At 37.2% G+C, this 20,775-nt stretch overlaps 4 protein-coding genes across 4 annotated transcripts in view; 2 read left to right on the plus strand and 2 right to left on the minus strand.

Annotated features, from left to right (window-relative positions):
• Positions 1-693: 693 nt before the first annotated feature.
• Positions 694-3,960, minus strand: LOC125683877 (putative nuclease HARBI1). Its single transcript, XM_048925379.2, has 4 exons — positions 3,537-3,960; positions 1,712-1,824; positions 1,035-1,133; positions 694-726 (listed from the first exon to the last, which is right to left on the minus strand). Exons 1-4 carry the CDS (start codon positions 3,958-3,960, stop codon positions 694-696), a joined length of 669 nt encoding a protein of 222 aa, XP_048781336.2.
• A 5,927-nt stretch (positions 3,961-9,887) lies between these two features.
• Positions 9,888-13,298, plus strand: LOC125676380 (uncharacterized). The gene has a single exon (XM_048914255.2). The coding sequence runs from the start codon at positions 9,888-9,890 to the stop codon at positions 13,296-13,298; it is 3,411 nt and encodes a 1,136-aa protein (XP_048770212.2).
• A 327-nt stretch (positions 13,299-13,625) lies between these two features.
• On the plus strand, positions 13,626-14,786 carry LOC125676379 (uncharacterized). The gene has a single exon (XM_048914253.2). The coding sequence runs from the start codon at positions 13,626-13,628 to the stop codon at positions 14,784-14,786; it is 1,161 nt and encodes a 386-aa protein (XP_048770210.2).
• Positions 14,787-16,513: 1,727 nt separating this feature from the next.
• The window catches only part of LOC125674427 (serine protease inhibitor Cvsi-2-like), a 53,265-nt gene continuing 49,003 nt past the window's right edge, over positions 16,514-20,775 (minus strand). Inside the window, exons 2-4 of the mRNA XM_048911582.2 lie at positions 20,381-20,440; positions 16,859-16,975; positions 16,514-16,635 (exon numbers count right to left, since the gene is read on the minus strand). Coding sequence (XP_048767539.2) covers positions 16,535-16,635; positions 16,859-16,975; positions 20,381-20,420 — 258 coding nt within the window. The 5' untranslated portion in view covers positions 20,421-20,440 and the 3' untranslated portion in view covers positions 16,514-16,534. The remainder of the gene's footprint in view (positions 16,636-16,858; positions 16,976-20,380; positions 20,441-20,775) is intronic.

Consider the following 20,775-nt stretch of genomic DNA (forward strand, 5'->3'; position numbering starts at 1 on the left):
AAATTCTAGATTAGTAGCTTATTGAAATTATCATTAAAGATAAGAATTTTTCACAATATCAGGGCCGTAATAGCGTCTTAAATTATTTACTTTCTTATATGAAATAAATTAATAGTTTTCTTATTTCAAATTGCTAAAATCATCTGTTATATATTTGTTATGTAGTTTATACCTGAGTACTTGTTTATCTTATGAGTATTATTTTAGACAATTCATAAGTCTTCGAAGAGAGCCTGATGAAATTAAGAAGTTCTTCAATCTGAAGTAGAGAGGTACCAAAATTTATGCAAATATTCATATGTCGCTGAAATATTTACTCATCCTGAACAATTGAATTCTTATCCTATAACAGACATGCTATAGATTAGTCTAGGGAATATTCATGTCATTCCATCTTAAAATTTATCTGTTTTTATCAATGTGAAAATAATACATCCAATTGCAGTAAAGAAGAAGATTGATTTTATTAAGAGGGCACTGAGAGGCACTGGAGGGGGTCCTGCTCCACCACCTTTGACAGCTGGGGAGGAAGCTGTGGCACTATCCCTTCAGAACAGACCAGTGTCAGGTGGTATTGATGGAGGGATAGATACTGATGGTACATGTACCTAATTTTTTACTTACTTTTAAGATATTTTTGCTTTATTGAAGATGTAGTGATTGTAAACAGCTCAAAAGGTTGCATGCAATAGTTCATTCAAAATGTGGATTACTGTATATGTCTAACTAAAAGTAGTGTAATGTCACATAAAGTGTCTCAACATTGATCATGTATAATATGGTGACATAAGAATGGAAATGGTTAGTCTCCAAAACTCAGACATTATTTCCAAATGACATTTTACAATCACACTGTTCAGTGTTATTATACTAGTGATTTTTAATGTGGCTACTACTCTGTTCGGCGCAGGTTCAAATCCCGCTCGCGCCGATAAGTGAGAAAGTTTCCCAGGTTATTTTCGGACGGTCGGTGGTCTCTTCCAAGATACATTGTATATGGGTTCTCTCTTCCATCAATACAAACTGGGCGCCACCAGATAACTGAAAAATTGATGAGTGTGGCGGCTGTCATGCACAGATCCTGGCCAGCTAGCCACACAACTGGTTAATTTGAAGGTTTCATCACAGCACATCTATTACATCATAAATGGAAGAATTTGCATCACTACTAACTACATTGCCACAGGTTGCTAAATTTCCACTCCTATATATATTTTCATTTCACAATACATAATTATAGAAATTGTTTGACCTGAATAAATTTTAGAATGAGCCATGTGTATTGGTGCCTCACCACAATAAATTTACTCAAGATTTGATTAAGATTTTGATACTCTTATTCGTATATCACTTGCCTATATATACCATCTAATGTGGAATTCTATGACAACTGTACTAGATACCAACATCAGGGAAGGAACTCAGATAAGTTGTGAGAACTTGTTTCCGGTCCTTTTGTATATTGAATACATATTATACAATAAAAATATATTGCTTGAAATAACTCAATGTTCAGGCTGAACATCAATAACATATTTTTTAAATTAAATAAATGTAACAATAGAAGAATAAAAACATGTAGTGTACTTTAAATTTCTGCATTTTGTTTCATTTCAATTTACATAAAAATCTCTTAGTGTGCAAAAATCAATTATTTGAAATCTGGAACCCCTATCCCTTTCTCAGGAATTGAATGGCACGTGCATTTTACCTGAACATTTAAGGAGTGATATCCTTTGCGATTCATATAGTCAACTTCATTCTGCTTTGGGTGTTTCATTCTTATTTGTGTCCCATCTATGCATCCTAGTATGTTAGGAAAGCCTGGAATAGAAACATTGAATCACAGGTATCAGAATTTTAATTTAGTCAATAAATAGCAAGATTTAAAAAAAGAAGAAGAAAAAGTTATACATATAAATATTGTATATATATATATATATATATATATATATATATATATATATATGATTACTATAGTAACCATGCATTATGATTATGTATAGTAAAATTGTATTTCTAAACAAAACAAAAAAAGAATATAAGTAGCAAAAATAACACAAGTTTATTGTATCATCCAAATAATGTTCAGTTCAATTTTCTGTTAAAATGCATTTCTAATTATGTTTCTGTAATATAGATGATCTCATTCGTGAACAAGATGTGTTTGTGAAACACAAATGCCCCCGATAATGGCCAATTCCGAAGATGGCCAAGGTCACAAGGGCAAAGATCTTGGTACCAGTAGAAAGATCTTGTCAAAAGAAATGCTCATGTACAATATGAAAGCTCTAATATTTACCATTTAGAAGTTATGACCAATGTAAAAAAAAAAATTAAGTAGGTCAAATGTCAAGGTCAAAAGGTTCAATATCAACGGATAGATCTTGTAACAAGGAATACTCTTGTGAAATATCAAAGCTCTATCTCTTACTGTTCAAAAATTATTAGCAAGGTTAAAGTTTTCAAAAAGTAGGTCAAACTCCAAGGTCACGGGGTCAACAATGTTTGTACCCACGGAAAGGTCTTGTCACAAGGAATACTCGTGTGAAAAATCAAAGCTCTATCACTTACTGTTCAAAAGTTATTAGCAAGGTTAAAGTTTTCAAAAAGTAGGTCAAACTCCAAGGTCACGGGGTCAAAAATGTTGGTACCCACGGAAAGGTTTTGTCACAAGGAATACTCATGTAAAATATCAAAGCTCTATCATTTACTGTTCAAAAGGTATTTGCAAGGTTAAAGTTTTCAAAAAGTAGGTCAAACGTCAAGGTAACAGGGTAAAAAATGTTGGTACTTACGGAAAGGTGTTGTCACAAGGACTACTCGTGTGAAAAATCAAAGCTCTATCACTTACTGTTCAAAAGTTATTAGCAAGGTTAAAGTTTTCAAAAAGTAGGTCAAACTCCAAGGTCACGGGGTCAAAAATGTTGGTACCCACGGAAAGGTCTTGTCACAAGGAATACTCATGTGAAATATCAAAGCTCTATCTCTTACTATTCAAAAGTTATTATCAAGGTTAAAGTTTTCAAAAAGTAGGTCAAACTCCAAGGTCAAGGTCACGGGGTCACAAATGTTGGTACCCACAGAAAAGTCTTGTCACAAGGAATACTCATGTGAAATATCAAAGCTCTATCACTTACTGTCTAAAGTTATTAGCAAGGTTAAAGTTTCAGACAGAATTACAAAATGACAGAATGACAGACAGGACAAAAACAATATGCCTCCCGATTTTCGATCTTGGGGGCATAAAAGATAGGTGTTAGATCTGCCCGCATCTCAGCGGATCTAACATTGTCCGAAGCTTGCATAATATCCCTTGTTATTATTTCTCCAATTTCGTAAATACAGCACAATATGTGTAAGTTTTTACAGCTGTTACATCATCAAACAGAATCTTACAAAAAAACCATAGCAACCCCCTATGACTTCATATTTTGAGGTGCATTGCATTGTTTACTACAAAAAGAAAGTACACACCGGACTTGCGCAAACATATTTCCTTAGTGACGACCGAGAGATAAACATTGTGTACCTACCTGCAATGGTCGAGAAGGCACGTTTTGTTCTTGCAGCATCGTTGACTTTAGGAAATCTAATGGACCTTCGTCTCAGATTTGAAACATGGGCAGAAATGTCTCTTATACATGTACCAGCGGTGCTGCGGGAAATGTTTAGGGAATCACCGATTAACAAATGGATTGTACCAGTCGAGAGGTAACGCAGACATACGAGTAGCTGAAGAAGGGGTGGGAGGGGGTTGTTGCGTTTCGTAGGGTGTCTCAGATTTGGAAGTAGACTGAGTATATAGTAGATCGTCTGAGGGCGAAACCTATAACGATCAAATATTTCGTCCTCCTCAAACACTTCCAGTGGATTGGAACGGTCTCTGAATAACCTGGGGCGTCTTTGCTGTTCATTTTGTAGAAGCAGGCGGCGATAAATCCGTCTATGTGCCGCCATGTTTGCTTTGAGTACAACTCTGAGCAAGCTCCAAAGCAGACTCGAGATCTAGAAATCTTGAGTATGTACTCCATTTGAGTATGAGAATAATGTTGTATAAGTTTTATAACCTTGACTTTTGCGTATGAGTACGATTTTGAGTATGAGAACGTTCTCAAAAAAGTTTTATAACTTCCAGGCCAGAATCCATATATATGCGTTATCGCGACATCTTTCAAACTCTCTGCTGTCAACGTAAACAAAGTACGTAAATATGGCGTCGAAAATCACACGCTTATGTCGTTACCTCATATTTGCTAAAAATACCTCATAACGGCCTTCATACAAAATCATTTAAGGTGACTCCATACTCGCAGTTTTATCTAATACAAGTTTGAAAAGTGTATTTATTTCCATTCATTAGAGTTAAAACTAAAACATTATCAAATAAAATTCATAGGTCATCACACTTTTTAAGATGAGAGACGTACATAAACAGAATCACATATCACCGTCAGAAAATTGCTATTTTCCTTGAACAATGTTATCAAATTTTCATAAAAATTGGTTATGACGATATAGTAACATTCATAACAATTTCATGAAACAGTATCTTCACAAAAATATACAAAATGTCTGTAAAAAATAAAGGAAATCTATCGCATAATAGACTTGATAAAGAAATCAATAGAAACAGAGTTATTGCCCTTGGATTCAATATTTTGACATGTATCATTAATTATTCCTCTATAACTTAGACTTTTGAAATAGTTTATTTCTAACAAGATTTTTTATAATAAGTATCGGAAAATACTCCAACAAAATTTATGTTCCTATCATGCATAAATCTATATAAATAATTGATTTTGCAAAATCTGATGACATCACAGGAGGGTGGAATTACTTTAAGGACAATAAGGCCCTAGCCGTTATGATTTATGGTTTTGTATTTCGAAAATATGACTTTAGTCACATTCATAATCAATGTATGTCATGACAATCACGACCAAAGTAAATTAGTTCGAGTTCCGCAGTGACTTCAAAAACGTCAACAACAAACAACAAAATTATTTATTTTCAAATAAATACAACATGTGTATTGTAGAGAAGTAATTCGTAATATATAATACAATATTGTACATAGCATGCAGTTAACATGGAGGACATGCCCTCTCCCTTATAACCATTAAAAATTTGCATAATCTTTTAAGTACAATAATATTTTTACAATTAAGAAGCTGTTTAAATTTATATCTGTCTGTTCTATTTGTATAATATCTATCTAAGTTTTCCAATCTTGATTTCTTAATAGTTTCATCAGTACATATAAATAAATAATGGAACTCATCAGCTAGACCATTATTATTACATAAAGTGCATACCCTTTCATTTCTTGGAATGTTTAACCATCGTCCTGTCTCTACAGGTAATCTAAAATTTGATGTTCTAAATCTACAGAGTATTTCTCTTTTATTTTTAGGAAGTTCATCTAAATAAAATTCAAAATTTGGTTCATTTTTAAAGATGGAATAATTAATTGCTTTTGACGAATTATATAAAAGTTCATTCCATTTCTGTATAATCTGATCCTTCAGTGTTTGTAATACCTTTGCATTTAACCAGTCTGTGTTTTAAAAAGCTACATTTTCCCATACATATGACAATCCACACTCGTTTAAAATGTTTCTAATGCATTTTATCCAAGGGTTATTATTATCTCCCCTTAATTAATTCTTAAATTCTGTTTCGTTTTCCGTTTCGCGTTTTAGCAACACCGACTTAGTGTTCATGGATAAAGCAGTTAGGGTTCTTTAACGTGCGAACGCCTGCCGAGACACATGACCTCCGTTTTAAAGGTCATATCCGAAAGACTTGTGGTTCTCACTTCTAAATGCCGAGCGTTTGGTGAAGGAGCAATCACAACCTATATACGTATATACATATGTACATTAAACTCATATGTTTGACGCAGCCATGACTCGAGCGGTTGAAGCGAACGCTCTACCACAGAGTTACCGCAACCGGTGTCAGTAAGAATTCCCAGCGAGCATAGTATATGCGTATAAAACAAGTTCAATATTCACTAAGGTTAAATGTAATTTGGCAAATTATCAATATCTACCTCAAACTAAACACGATTAGGCCAAATGATCATTTAAAATGACAGTTGGAAACAAGTAGTATAAGCAATACACCTATATACATGTATATATATATAAGGAATGATTTTATTAATCTTTTGGAGTTGTGCAATCACTCGGCTCAAATGGTGTGAACCTTAGCACTCCTGTACAAATAGATGTAATGTTAGCAGCAAATAGTTCGTAATCAGTTTACGTATAACGCGTTTAAATGCAGTTTCTGTGAAATTGACTTTCTACCGTCGGTCAATTAAGAATTGAAAAACGACCAAAATATCACTAGAAATACAATTCAATGTCAACACCGATGTTTCAAAAATTCCTACACACAGACAGGATATCACCGATCATAACATACAGTGTAGGTCAAAAACACTGCTTCGCAGACTGAAAAGCCCATGTTGTAGCGTGGGTTTAAAAAAAGTCAGTGTCTTTGAAGTTGCGGTTAACAGTTGCGTGGACCTTTCAACTTCAAAGATACGTACAGTTGTACACATGTGTCTACAATCGGGAAATCAAACGATCGGCAATGATAGTAGCGTCAACTGATTTGTGTTAGCGTCAAAGTGAAGCAAACCAAAATAACATGAATCGTCACATTCAATGTTAGAGTGGTGCATTCATTGTCCACATTAATAATAAAACTTCTGAGCTCGATAGAAGCCTACATTCATTTAATTATTTTGATATGGAAACAATCAGTCACGCAGTTCAAGCTTTTCCAAATTTTCAGTCGTAAATTAAATCAAATATCAATGGAAAAATCAATAACAAATACTTCCGATATTTTCAAGAAAAATTGTCATAAGCTTAAAAATCAAACCACACGCCACATAATTTTGGTCTTTTTTAATACATATCTTTAAAGCTGTATGGTCCGAATTACAATATTTTTTTCCATCTCGTAAAAACGCTATTAAATCATCGCACGTATGTAGTTATGAGACTGTACGACATATCATGAATTATTTCACCTGTTTTAACCCAAATAATTTGATTTTAAATCGATGCTTACAAATAACCACGTCACTCTGCCATTTCAAGTGACAGTCACGTGACCAGTTCAAACTTTCAGATCATCGGTGGTCTTATCTGTGTAAAGCTGTGTATTTTGTTATAACAGTGCCGTACCATAAGTTTAATAGAAATAAAAATATCAAATACCTCTTAGTAATTCGTTGTTTTACGCTCTTTCAGCCTTAAAGCTAGACAGTTGCGTATGAGCTAATACATCATGTTGGGATTCCTCTGACGCGCGTGGGTCTATTTATAGACGTCTATTATGGGATGATTTATATATGTAGCCACTATATTTACTTTCTAAATAATATTCGCACTGTTTTCTTTTACATGCAAATGTTTTCAAGCATGTAATTAAGGGAAAGTTAATAACTTTATAAAGTAATTAATCTGCTTTAAATTAATTATGTACAAAAATAATACATGAACATCGGGTCATACATCTTTAATATACATTTCCCGTGGGTCCCTACCATGTTCTTAACCAGCAAGCGTCAGCTGATTGACGGACAGAGAACTTGTACCTCTTGTGTAACAATATTTGTTGCATGTCCAAAAATGATTACAGCCTGTTATAAATAAAATAAAATTTCGATTTAATTTCTCATTGCTAAATAGATAGATTAAATAATTTTATTGCATTTTAGATTAATATTGGTGCAATAACTCCATAATATGTGATTAACTGGTATTCAATTAGACTTTTACATTACTAATTGTGTAAAATTAATCACACTCACATTCTATATGCACTTCTCTGTCGCGTAAAATGGCTGAAATGTTGCCAAAACGGCGTAAAATCGTAATCAATAAACTTCTCTGTCTATTCACGTAATATTCATGAATGTATCCAACGTTATGCTTTCATAGAATGGTTGTATCCAGAGTTATATTTTAATTATCATTAATAGTCTTCTGAATTGCAAAGTTTTTTCTCTGACGTTTATGGTATACATTTGAAATAATGTTGTTTTTTCACTGATTTAACTAAATTTTAGGTTGGTTTTTCTGTTTTCTAAAAACAATATGAAGAAAACGAACAACTGAGACCAATTTACACGAAATTTTCTAACTGTGTAGAAGTCTTTGAGCAAGTGGTAGAGGATCTGACCGAATGCTATATATCATCCAAACCAGTATTCATTGCAGTTTTTAAAATTTCTACCCCCCCCCCACCCACCCTATGGGATCAGTGTAGTGGCGCCGGAATTTATTCCGGATTTGGTTCGGTTATTAAATTGTTTACAGTTTGATCCGGCATAGGCCATACTTGTTTTTAATGCAAAAGTTGATTTGTGTTTGGTGTTTGTGCCGCCAAAGAGTAAGTACAGTGTATATTTGTTGTCATATAGCGTGTAATTAGTTATAACACATATGCATTTATGTTATTAGTTAAGCTCATGACTGTTTTCATGATTTGAAATGTGCGTTATTATTTTTGTTCGAGTATGGTGTGCCATGAATGTCATTATTTTGTTGTTTGATATTCAGCGTTAACGCGTTGATTGAATACTGTCTTGTGATATTGTAATATGTAATTAATATTGTTCTTACATGTATGTTTCAGTTTCCACCCTCGGTGAGAGAGGTTTGTGAGCACTGAGTTGACCAATAAACATTTTCCCAAATTTTGTTGTGTCATACGCTTACAGTGGAAATCTTCGGCACAGCTTTGCTCTCTCTTTACCATGGTCGACGGCTTTACTACAGAAACCAATCCAGAGAAGTCCCATGACTTACGGAAACATCGTGAACTCTCCGAACTCGGATCAGAACAATACAGCCAAACTGTTCAGTCATTTACCAAGAAACTTTCAAAGTCCAAAGGTGAAATTGATGACATTTGCGAGTTTGTCACACAGAATCCAGTGCATCTTAGAGAAGTGAACAGCATCATTAGCAAACTGGAACAGCACGTTAGTGAGTTAGAGAAATCATATGTGAAATTCAGCACTTATCTTCAGAAAGTAAGAACACCAGACAGCATAGAAGAGAACTCTAAATGGAAAGCACTTGTAGACAGTACAAAGACTCAAGTATGTGATGTTATCAATCGCATTAAGGTTCCAAACAAGCCTCTGTCTGCTAAGACATCTGGGCGACTCAGGCAACGCTCAAAGTTCTCAACCTTTCTCTCACAGGAAGGCACTAAACATTTAGGTGAAGCTGTGTTGAAACATTCGGAACGCCTCTCCACAGCCAAGGCTCGGCTCAAGTTTGCAGCAGAAGAAGCCACACTCCTCAGACAGGAGGCAGAACTCAACGCTAAGAAGATGATGCTCAGCATGAAGCGTGAAATTGAAGAAGCCAAGTGCAATCTTGAAGCGTTATATGATATGTCAGATCTGGGAGGGAGCTATGCTCCACCGTCCATTGTTGATGACAACCCATCTGAGACCGACACTGGACTTCAGCGTGTAGAATCTTACATTGACTCGCAGCAAGATGATGCATGTGTACCAAGTCAAGACCATCCTCCTGCTGAGGGTGTACGTGAAACTAGACTACCCCAAAGGCAGTTGAACGTAGAAGCAGAGCCATATAATCCGCAAGTCAACACAGCATACTCAACTTCCTATTCAAGTCCTTCTGTGAACGGTGACCGAACAAGCACCATGAACACCACACAGTTCAATCAACAAACACCACAGATAGGGCTTACCGATGTGAACACATGCTCAGAGTTTGCCAAGGTCTTTGCTAAGAAGGACTGATGACAATCCAGAGAACTTTTCCTCATGGAAAGCCTCATTCAAAAATGCAGTGAGGGAACTTAGTCTCACACCTATGGAGGAGATGGACTTGTTAATTCAGTGGCTTGGAAACACCTCATCAGCGACTCAGGCAAAGAGCATCAGAAACGCTAATGCAGCAAATTCAGACCGTGGGTTGCAGCGAATATGGGATCGTCTTCATGATCGCTTTGCCAATCCGGAGGTTGTAGATTCTGCAATCAAGAGAAAACTTGCGAAGTTCCCTAAGTTAGGAAACAAGGACAACTTAAAGTTATATGAGCTCTTTGATATTGTGTCAGAGATTGATTCCTTAAAGGAAAACCCTACCTACTCAACATTGCTCGCCTATTTTGATTCGTCATCAGGTGTGAATCTCATTGTGGCCAAGTTGCCACACTACATCCAGGAGAAATGGGTGACCGAAGCGACAAATTACAAACTGCGAACTGGATGTCCATATCCGACATTTCCTGTGTTCGTCGCATTCTTGGAGAAGATCACGAGGATGAAGATTGACCCTAGTCTACAGTTTGACACCTCAAACGACACTAACAAAGGTGAACAGCTGAGGGTGTACCCAGGAAAGCTACCAAGCCGTAAGAGCAACTCTACAGTGTCTACGTTTAAAACACAAGTACAGAGTTCTGGAACTTTGCTTAAAGACAGTGCTTCTATTTTGGATGGGTGTCCTATTCATGAAAACTCTAAACACACATTGAATGAATGTCATTCATTTCGCACCCGACCATTAGATGAGCGGAAAACATTCATAAAGGAAAATGGCTACTGCTTTCGTTGCTGCGGGCCAAAGAAACATATGAGGTCAAAGTGTCATGAGACTGTCCTATGTTCCATTTGTAAGGGCTCTGATCACTCATCAGCCTTGCACAAAGTCTCTGGCATTTCCTTAGTGGTCAAGAAAACCCATGAGGGGGAGAAGCTCCCAGTTGTTAGTTCTAGCTGCACTCAGATCTGTGGGAAGCCATTCAACACCAGCAAGTCTTGTGCGAAGATTGTGAAGGTCATCGTGTACCCACAGCAGAAACTCGACCTTGCTAGATATATCTACTGCATCATTGATGATCAAAGCAGCAACACTCTCGCCACCTCCAAATTCTTTGATTGTTTCAATGAATACGGTCCAGACCACCTGTATACACTGAAATCATGTTCCGGTGAATCTATAAACAGTGGACGTAAAGCCTGTGGATATATGATAGAGTCCTGTGATCGATCGCAAATGTTTAGATTACCAGATATCATAGAGTGCGACGAAATTCCGCAGAATCGGAATGAGATACCATCTCCAGAGGTTGCAGCTAGCTACCCTCACCTCAGTGATATTATGGACTACATACCTACCATTGATGATGACATTTCTATTGCACTACTGATTGGTCTTGACCTTATTGACACTCATATAGTGCTTGACCAACGTGTTGGCACCCCACTAGCTCAGAGACTACCCCTCGGATGGGTCCTAATTGGTAACTCATGTCTCGGAACAGTTCACAAACAGACAGTCGTCACTGTCAACAAGACCTCCATTCTAGCAAATGGTAGGCCAACCTATTTGGAGCCCTGTGACAGTTCCTTTCATGTGAAAGATGACCCTGTGTTTAAGCAAACAGCATACGACGAATGTGAAGGGCTGTCTTTGGAAGACCAGGCTTTCTTGGATATCATGGACTCAGGATTCCAAATGTCTGAGAGTGGTAAGTGGACAGCTCCTTTACCATTTCGGACCTGTAGACCCATTCTACACAACAACCGAGAAGCTGCAATGAAACGAGCTATTTCATTCAAGAGCACTCTTACGCACAACCCGACCAAGGCAACACATGTGTGTGAGTTTATGCAGAAGATACTAGATAGACAACATGCTGAACCTGTTCTCGAAACAATCAGAATCACAGAGAAATGGTACTTGCCGTTATTTAGTGTCTATCATCCCAAAAAGCCCAACAGTGTGAGGGTGGTCTTCGATTCTTCTGCTAAGTATCATGGCTATTCCCTGAATGACGTTCTACTGAAAGGCCCTCCCCTCTACAACAGTCTTCTAGGAATCCTGCTTCGATTTCGGAAGGAAGCAGTTGCTGTCACTACTGACGTTGAGCAAATGTTCCATAACTTCCTTGTTACAACAGAACACAGAGATTTTCTTAGATTCCTCTGGCACGAGGACAATGACATTTCTAAACCTTTAATAGACTATCATATGAATGTTCACGTTTTTGGGAACAGCCCATCCCCAGCTGTAGCCACCTACGGGCTACGCAAGGCAGTCGAGAAAGCAGAAACAGATGTTCAGGACTTTATTTACAGGAATTTCTATGTTGATGATGGTTTGATTTCCTGCCGCACATCCGAAGAAGCTGTTGATCTGCTTGTTCGGACACAACGCACCTCGCATGATAATGGGAAACTTAGGTTGCACAAGTTTTCATCCAATAACAGGGAGGTGTTGGACTCATTCCCACAAAGTGAGCTAGCCAAGGATCTCTGCAACCTTGATCTTTGTAACGACACATTACCAATGCAAAGAAGTTTAGGACTCTCTTGGGACATTGAAACTGATCGATTCACGTTCTGTACATGTAAAGACAAGAAGCCATTCACCAGACGTGGAATATTGTCTGTGATAAATGGACTTTACGACCCATTGGGCTTCGCAGTACCAGTCGTTCTGAAAGGCAAACTTCTGATGAAAGAAATACTGTCCAGTACAAACTCCCTAGATTGGGATGACCCAGTTCCTGAGTTGTTTAAAAAACCCTGGGATGTGTGGGTACAATCCCTATTTGAACTAGAACAAGTGTGTATTCCTAGGCAGTACTCAGATCACTCATATACAGATTCCAATGTTCGTCTCGTGCATGTTTTCTGTGATGCATCCAAAGATGCAATCGGTGCTGTTGCATATCTGCAACTCTTCAAACCTGCTGGCCCAGAGCCCACTCTCAGTTTTCTACTTGGAAAGGGAAAACTTGCACCTAATGGTGGCAGCACCATTCCTCGGATGGAACTGTGTGCTGCAGTTCTTGGAGTCGAAGTTGCAGCCATAATAAAGGAACAACTAGGTATTCCATCAGAATGTTTTCGATTCTACACAGACAGCCAGATTGTCTTGGGTTATCTGACAAACACTACACGCAGATTTTATGTTTATGTGTCAAACAGAGTGAAACGCATTCATTCAGCTTCATCCCCAAGACAATGGATACATGTTGCCACAGAGCAGAATCCAGCTGATCTAGCAACAAGATCAGTAAGTGCTACTCAACTTTCAAACAGTATATGGTTGACTGGACCTCCATGTGAGATATTGACTAAAACATTGCCAGAACCACTCTCATGTTTTCCGTTAGTTGAACCACAAAATGATTGTAAGATTAGACCTGAAGTTACATGCATCAAAGTTCAGATGGATGACGTGAAACCTGTTAATCACAAGATCGGGTAAGAGAGATTCTTAAGGTTCTCAACATGGGAATCTCTTGTTCGAGGAATCAAGATCCTGAAGCAGTTCATATATAAATCTTTGAAACAAAGTGACCTTGACTCTAGTGAAGCATATCAACAAGCAGAACTTTTTGTGATACAGACATGCCAAGGAGAAACATATGGTGACACCATAAGATGCATAAAAAATGGACGTCCCCTGCCAAATGGACATTCACTAATTGCCTTATCACCATTCATCGACCAACATGGTGTGCTCCGTGTGGGAGGTAGACTTAACAAAGGGCAGAAGTTCAGGCAAGGAGACGGCGATCATCACCCTGTGATTATGCCCAAGAACCATTATGTCACCAGGCTACTTGTGCGCAAATTCCATCACCAAGTGTTACATCAGAGACGACTGCTGACAGAAGGTGCACTGCGTTCCGGTGGATTCTGGGTAGTTGGTGCCAAAAATCTCATAAGATCTGAGATCAAGTCCTGTGTCACATGTCGCAAGTTAAGAGGAAGTTTTGGATGGCAGAAAATGGCTGATCTACCTGAGGATAGAATGCAGCCAGCTCCACCTTTCTCTTATGTAGGTGTGGACACCTTCGGACCTTGGCTTACCACGCAACGACGGACCAGAGGGGGAACCGTGAATCAGAAGAGATGGGCTTTGATGTTTACATGTCTTGTATCACGAGCAGTTCATTTGGAAGCAATTGAAGAGTTGTCCACCGCTTCATTTATCAATGAGTTACGCAGGTTTATTGCGTTGAGAGGTCCTGTTATACAGTTTAGGTCAGATCGCGGTACAAATTTCACTGGAGCCGTGCATGAACTGAACATTCCTTATGATCTGGTGGAAGACCCGATATCTAAAAGGTATCTTGAAGAAAACAAGGTTACATGGGTATTCAATCCTCCCCATGCCTCTCACTTTGGTGGGGCATGGGAACGGATGATAGGTGCTTCAAGGAAGATCTTGGACAGCTTACTGTTGAATCATAAGGGACCTTTAACACATGAAGTTTTGACTACCTTTTTGATGGAAGTTAGTGCTATCCTGAATGCTAGACCACTTGTCGCAGTATCAGCTGACCCAGATGCACCACAGGTACTTTCACCTGATATGTTAATTCATCAAAAAACCGTACATACGTCACAGTTAGACATTCCGGTGTTTGGGACTAAGGACGCCCTCAGTTCCTGGAAGCAGGTGCAATATTTGGCGGATCAGTTTTGGCAAATATGGCGCATACAGTACATGCAAAGCTTACAGATTCGTCAGAAATGGTTGTCAGAAGGTAGACAGTTCCAGAAAGGAGATGTAGTTCTTATGCGTGATGATTCGTTACCCAGAAATCAGTGGTCCCTTGCGATAGTGATAGAGACCTTTGAAAGTAGTGACGGACGCATACGCAAGGTGAAGATTTTTTGTGGCCGTAACAGATCATCTTATGTGAGACCTATATCTCAGTTGTGCTGTCTCAGTGAAGTTGGCTGAGAATTTAAATGTCTCACCTTTCTTTGTTTGGTTAAGTCATTGTGGATTTTTGCTTGATCTTTAATCTTGTGTCAAGTTGTATTCATATATCGATACTTGTACATGCATATCAATTCTATGTTGCATCATTTGTATACACTTTGGTGTTGTTAGGTAAAGCATACCTTATTTGAAATGTAACACTATTTTTTATTTTAAATTTGACTTCTTCGAAGCCAGAGGGGGGGGGTGTAGTGGCGCCGGAATTTATTCCGGATTTGGTTCGGTTATTAAATTGTTTACAGTTTGATCCGGCATAGGCCATGCTTGTTTTTATAGCAAAAGTTGATTTGTGTTTGGTGTTTGTGCCCCTAAAGAGTAAGTACAGTGTATATTTGTTGTCATATAGCGTGTAATTAGTTATAACACATATGCATTTATGTTATTAGTTAAGCTCATGACTGTTTTCATGATTTGAAATGTGCGTTATTATTTTTGTTCGAGTATGGTGTGCCATGAATGTCATTATTTTGTTGTTTTGATATTCAGCGTTAGCGCGTTGATATTGTAATATGTAATTAATATTGTTCTTACATGTACATGTATGTTTCAGTTTCCACCCTCGGTGAGAGAGGTTTGTGAGCACTGAGCTGACCAATAAACATTTTCTCAAATTTTGTTGTGTCATACGCTTACAATCAGTATCTTAATTTTTTCAACGAAATGGAAAATTTCAACCTATTTTACATTGTGAATGGGACAGACTTTCTGGCCGTAAGACTGTACCGATAAATCCCAGGGCCCAGTTTCACAAAACTGATTTGCAAATGATCATTTCAAATATAAGCACCGATGTCACTCCTATAAGTTTCCACGGTATTGTCAATCCAAAATTTAAAATAGCTGATATTTATGAATGCTTGGAATACTTGTGTGACTCCCAATGAGACAACAAATCTGGAGAGATATATAGTATATTTTCGACTTTATATTCCCTTTTATGAAAGGTGAAGATAACGAACAGTGATCAATCTCATAACTCCTATAAGCAATACAAAATAGAAAGTCGGGCAAACAAGGACCCCTGGACACACCGACACACCAGAGGTGGAATCAGGTACCTAGGAGGAGTAAGCATCCCCTGTTGACCGGTCACACCCGCCGGGAGCCCTATATCTTGATCAGGTAAACAGAGTTATCCATAGTCGAAATCAGTGTGCCAAGAACGGCATAACAATCGGCATGAAATACGTAAGACAGCATTTGACCCAATGATAGGTTGTATTGGCAAACTACATCGTTATAACGACCATAGAATTTGCAAATTGTGACTTTAATCGAGACTGTTAACCCCTACACCATCAACTTGTTTGTCAGTAGCCTGTCTCGGTTAAAAAACTGACCATACGCAGAACAAGCTCTTGCGTACCGAATCAGTTGAGAGATGTAAACACCATATGCAGGTGATAATGGAATATTACTGCATAAATATGGAAAGTTGACGATGGAGATGTTGAATCATCCCGTTTATCATAAGTTGAGTTGTCAGTTCGCCGTTGTTATCTACTTTCAATAAAATATCTAAGTATGAAGCAGAAGTGGATGATTCTGGTGTATTTTATTTTATGCTTCGAACTTTTGATAACGCCGCTGTTCAGACCATGAAATTCCAGCCAGAATGACTTAACGCCTTCCGCCCAGCCCCATACTCCAATGTAAAAGTAAAATAGAAAATAGAAAAACTAATGTAAAGTATTGAACATCATTTATTAAAAGGCGAAGCATCGGCACTTGGCATCGACACAATGCCATCGTCCATGACGGCCGAAGAAGGTACAAGATCCCGAACAGTCAGAGGCGGAGGAGCAAGCTAAAAAGTTTAATTATATTTTATTTGTAGTAACAATCGGTGCATCATTGACATGGGTAGATTATTTTTCATACCTTTAGAATTTAGTAACCATTCACAGTGAGACAAAAGCTTACATATCAACAACATTGAATTCAGAGATCAAAAAGTGTGCGAAATATACTTAACACTGACATGGTTTACACACGTGCATTGACCACGATGACACTCTAAATATACTTACAACTGACATGGTTTACACACGTGCATTGACCACGATGACACTCTAAATCGTGTGAACTGTCACAGTTTGTGTTGACGCAATCACCGTCAGCTGAGCAGGTTTCAGCCGCTGCATGATCTAATTAAGAGGAATCATCATTAAAAAAGTATGAAATGTATAAAGCAAGTCGACGCAATGATCGGGTAGTACATGTAAATCATGGGATAATTACATACACGCACGCACTTATCGAATTTTAGGACTTTTCAGATTATACAATGCACACCCCTAAATTAGATTCCTGTTGTTAAGGGAAAAGTGGACCTTACGTAGCTTAGTAATCTCATTAGGATTAAAGTAATATTCATTTGTTGAATTAATCTTTTTCCTCTTTATACATAGTAATATAAAACAATTTTAACCTGTACATATGCAATATTTTGTATTTTCCAACCTCCTCCCTATAATGTATGACTGTACATTTATGAGAACAAGCATTCTGAGAGTATTGCATGGCAATACTTAGTCCCCTACCGGTCACTGGAGTTCGTCGGTAGGGGACTACTGAAGCATTTGATTAATTGATTGATTGTATCTTGCTTAAGGAGGTATGCTACACCAGAGAAATTTGATGTAATAAAATGTTATAAAATTTAGAAATTCACTTCAAAATTAAGGATTATCTCCCTCACGAATAGCTCTTATCCGTAGACGAATTTGACTCCACTTTTTTTGGCACACTGTTTTTCCCAATAATAGCTCTAAAACTTCATTGTTATTTCGGATTTCAAACATTTCGGTTGAGCATCACTGAAGAGACATTATTTGTCGAAATGCGCATCTGGTGCATCAAAATTGGTACCGTATAAGTTTTACATGTAGATGAAAAGTGGAGGATATGTACAACAATATTTTGAAGTTGAAAATTTAAATATGAAAAAAAATCAAAACCCCTGCTGGACTCGAACCTGCGACCTACAGTTCAGCAGTCGGTATTCAAACCTACTGAGCTACTCGGCTAGGTATTTAAATTGAAAAGGAAAAGTCAAATATTGCTGATATCTATTATTTTATCCATGTTTTGAAAGGAAGTCAGCCATTATGACGATGTAGAGTACTACTTTAACGCCTCTCTCGAGAATTTTTCATTCATATGGAGACGTCACCAAGACCGGTGAAGGGCCTCATATTTCGGCCTTTTAGCAGTGAGGGTTCTTTAGCGTGCCACACCACATACTGCGACACGGGACATTCGTTCATCTCCGAGGACCCATGACATTCACACCTGATGCCGAGCGTTTGGCGATGTAACTGTCGCTACCTGTTTTAACGACTTATGTCTGTCGCGGCCGGGATTCAAACCCCGGCCTTCCGCAGGCGGGTCGGCGAGCGCTCTAACCTCTAAGCCACAGCGGCGGTTTTGATTAATTGATTGTGTAATTCTGATATGCATGTATATAATAAAAAGTTTTGAAATAAAACTCGAGGCTCGGATAAGATTAGTACCACTATAGCGCTTTCATTAGATAATCATCATTAGATAATCATATGCTTTGGAGAACATTCACTTCCATGTTATTTTAAAAATGTTATTAACACTGATAAGCCAATATCTTGAAGTAATAAAAAAAATCAGAAACTTGCCAGATCACGAATGTCATCTCTGCTATAGGGATTAGCTCTCCGCTATAGGGATTAGCACTCCGCTATAGGGATTAGCAATCCGCTATAGGGTTTAGCAATCCGCTATAGGGATTAATTAGCAATCCGCCATAGGGTTTAGCAATAAAGGATGGATACTGTTCGAGTTAAAACATATCACGTTAGCCTTCAATTAAAATAGAAAAATGTGTTGGAAATTCTTTTTATTGTACTAAGTACTGTACCAAATGCAGAAAGTTTTGTAGACTTCAATATATCGAATATTTTTCTTTGATCATATAAAAAATAGCAAAAAAAACCACCAAAACTTGTAAGATATATGTTTATTGATTATAGTAAAATCACGATCAATTTTAAAATATACAAGACATGGTTTTCGTGACCATGATTTATAAAACGCATATACATGTAGGATAATTTACAATTGAAACAGGTGATTTCATATGAATCCACAGAATATTTTTGATTGAAAATGTAAATATCAGGTAAAGGTCTCTTTCGATATCCAACACGATACGGAGCCACTCCTAAGCATACGTATAAGGGCATCGATTAACGCCCCCATGCTCGCTATATATTTCAAACTCTTAAATTTACATCGGCGCGTTATTTATCAACGAGGTACCTCCGTTGGGACTAAATTTGGCCGTAAATATTTCTACAATTTACTCCAAAATATCAACCTACTTGTGTCATCTTCCATTATCGCTAAACAGTTTTTCTATGATTGACTATGATTTGAAGTAAATATAATATTTAGTAATTTTCTTTCATTAAAGGCCGTAAGTGCCGAGCATAGGCCTAAATTTTGCAGTTCATCACCGGCAATAGTGATGTCTCCATGTGAGTGAAAAAATTCTAGAGGGGGACGTTAAACAATATAAAATCAAAATCAATGGTATGATTAACTTAATAACCTTCACCTTATGTGTTTGCTATGCTTCATTAAAAAAGTTTTTATGAATGAGCACTAATGATTCATGTAACATATGTGATTTGAATTAGATTAATTAAGTTGGAAAAGACAAAAAAATGAATTGGTGAACTTCAAATGGAAGTTGGAAAAGCGGGATTTTCAGCTAACATGCAATTTTTCTCGGGACAAACGAATAGGTTTACATAGGATGGCTAAAACATACAAAAAGACAGTAGAAATAACACTAGCACTAAATCTATAAACGTTTTTACACTGCAAATTACTTGTCTATTGTTTTTGGTTTGCTATTCAATATGTTAATTAACTAGGTAACGAATATAAATATACAATGAAATTTTCGAATTTATTTATGCAATCATTCTCGCATGCATTTGTACTGAAGTAAATATTTCGACAGCAGTAGACCTATTAAGGAGGAATGATTTGATATGGATGAGAAGTGGAGGATATGTACATTTGAAAATGAAAACTTTCAAATTTTACTTTCTTTGGTCAAAAAATGCAGTTTTAGTAGAAAGTAATCTGCAAGAAATTGAAAATCCCTGATGGACTAAACTCGCGATTTTCAGATTTGCAATCAACACGCTAACGTACTGAGCTTTTTAGCTAGGAAATTAAATCTAAAATGAATAGACAAATTTGCTGATATTTATATTTTAATTCATGCTTTAAAAGGAAGTCAACCATTATGTCGATTTAGCATACCTCCTTAATACGAAGTCAGATCGTACAATACTCCCCTGTCGTGTCGCCGTTCCATGTTGTAGAACGTTTCCCTGACAATTTCATACTCAGAAACGAATATCCTTGATATCGATATTATTATTTGTTTGTTTTTGTTGTTTTTTGTTTCTTTTTGGTTAAAACAAATATAAATATATTATGAAGTTGTGTTGGAAGATCGGCATTACTTTACTGTTGAAGTACTGTACATATATACTTACAAACAATGCACAAAACCACAAGAACAACAGCGACCTTCATGTCTGTACTTTAAATGTTCACTGAAATGAGAACATTGCAAGGCAGTATTTATCTAGGTTGGAACTGTCACGAATCCATGCTAATTTTACCAAATGTATGAGAAATTCTCATGTGTCTAAGATAAGGGAGCAGAGAACACACACCAATATGTTCTATTTCGTATAACATGGACGAATGCTGGACAACTCGCCCCCAAGACAACACGTATGACTGTAAACATTGCACAATAGCTGAGGAGTTTACCTCCATAGGCGACCTTTTTTAAAGGTTATTTTCAAACCGTGTTGGGCGATATGTTATATCTATGTAGATACTAGATAAATGCTTATTGTATTGTCACATTATATTTATAATT

Source organism: Ostrea edulis, chromosome 6 (assembly GCF_947568905.1).
Source record: "Ostrea edulis chromosome 6, xbOstEdul1.1, whole genome shotgun sequence".
Lineage (NCBI taxonomy): Eukaryota > Metazoa > Mollusca > Bivalvia > Ostreida > Ostreidae > Ostrea > Ostrea edulis.

Excerpts from the sequence above, each read along its gene's own strand:
- LOC125676380 (XM_048914255.2), top strand. The coding sequence starts at position 9,888 with ATGGAGGAGATGGACTTGTTAATTCAGTGGCTTGGAAACACCTCATCA.
- LOC125676379 (XM_048914253.2), top strand. The coding sequence starts at position 13,626 with ATGCCCAAGAACCATTATGTCACCAGGCTACTTGTGCGCAAATTCCAT.
- LOC125683877 (XM_048925379.2), bottom strand. The coding sequence starts at position 3,960 with ATGGCGGCACATAGACGGATTTATCGCCGCCTGCTTCTACAAAATGAA. Across the intron at positions 1,825-3,536 it reads TGCCTTCTCGACCATTGCAG|GCTTTCCTAACATACTAGGA; the intron begins GTAGGTACACAA and ends TTTCTATTCCAG. Across the intron at positions 1,134-1,711 it reads ATCACTCCTTAAATGTTCAG|ATGTGCTGTGATGAAACCTT; the intron begins GTAAAATGCACG and ends ATGATGTAATAG.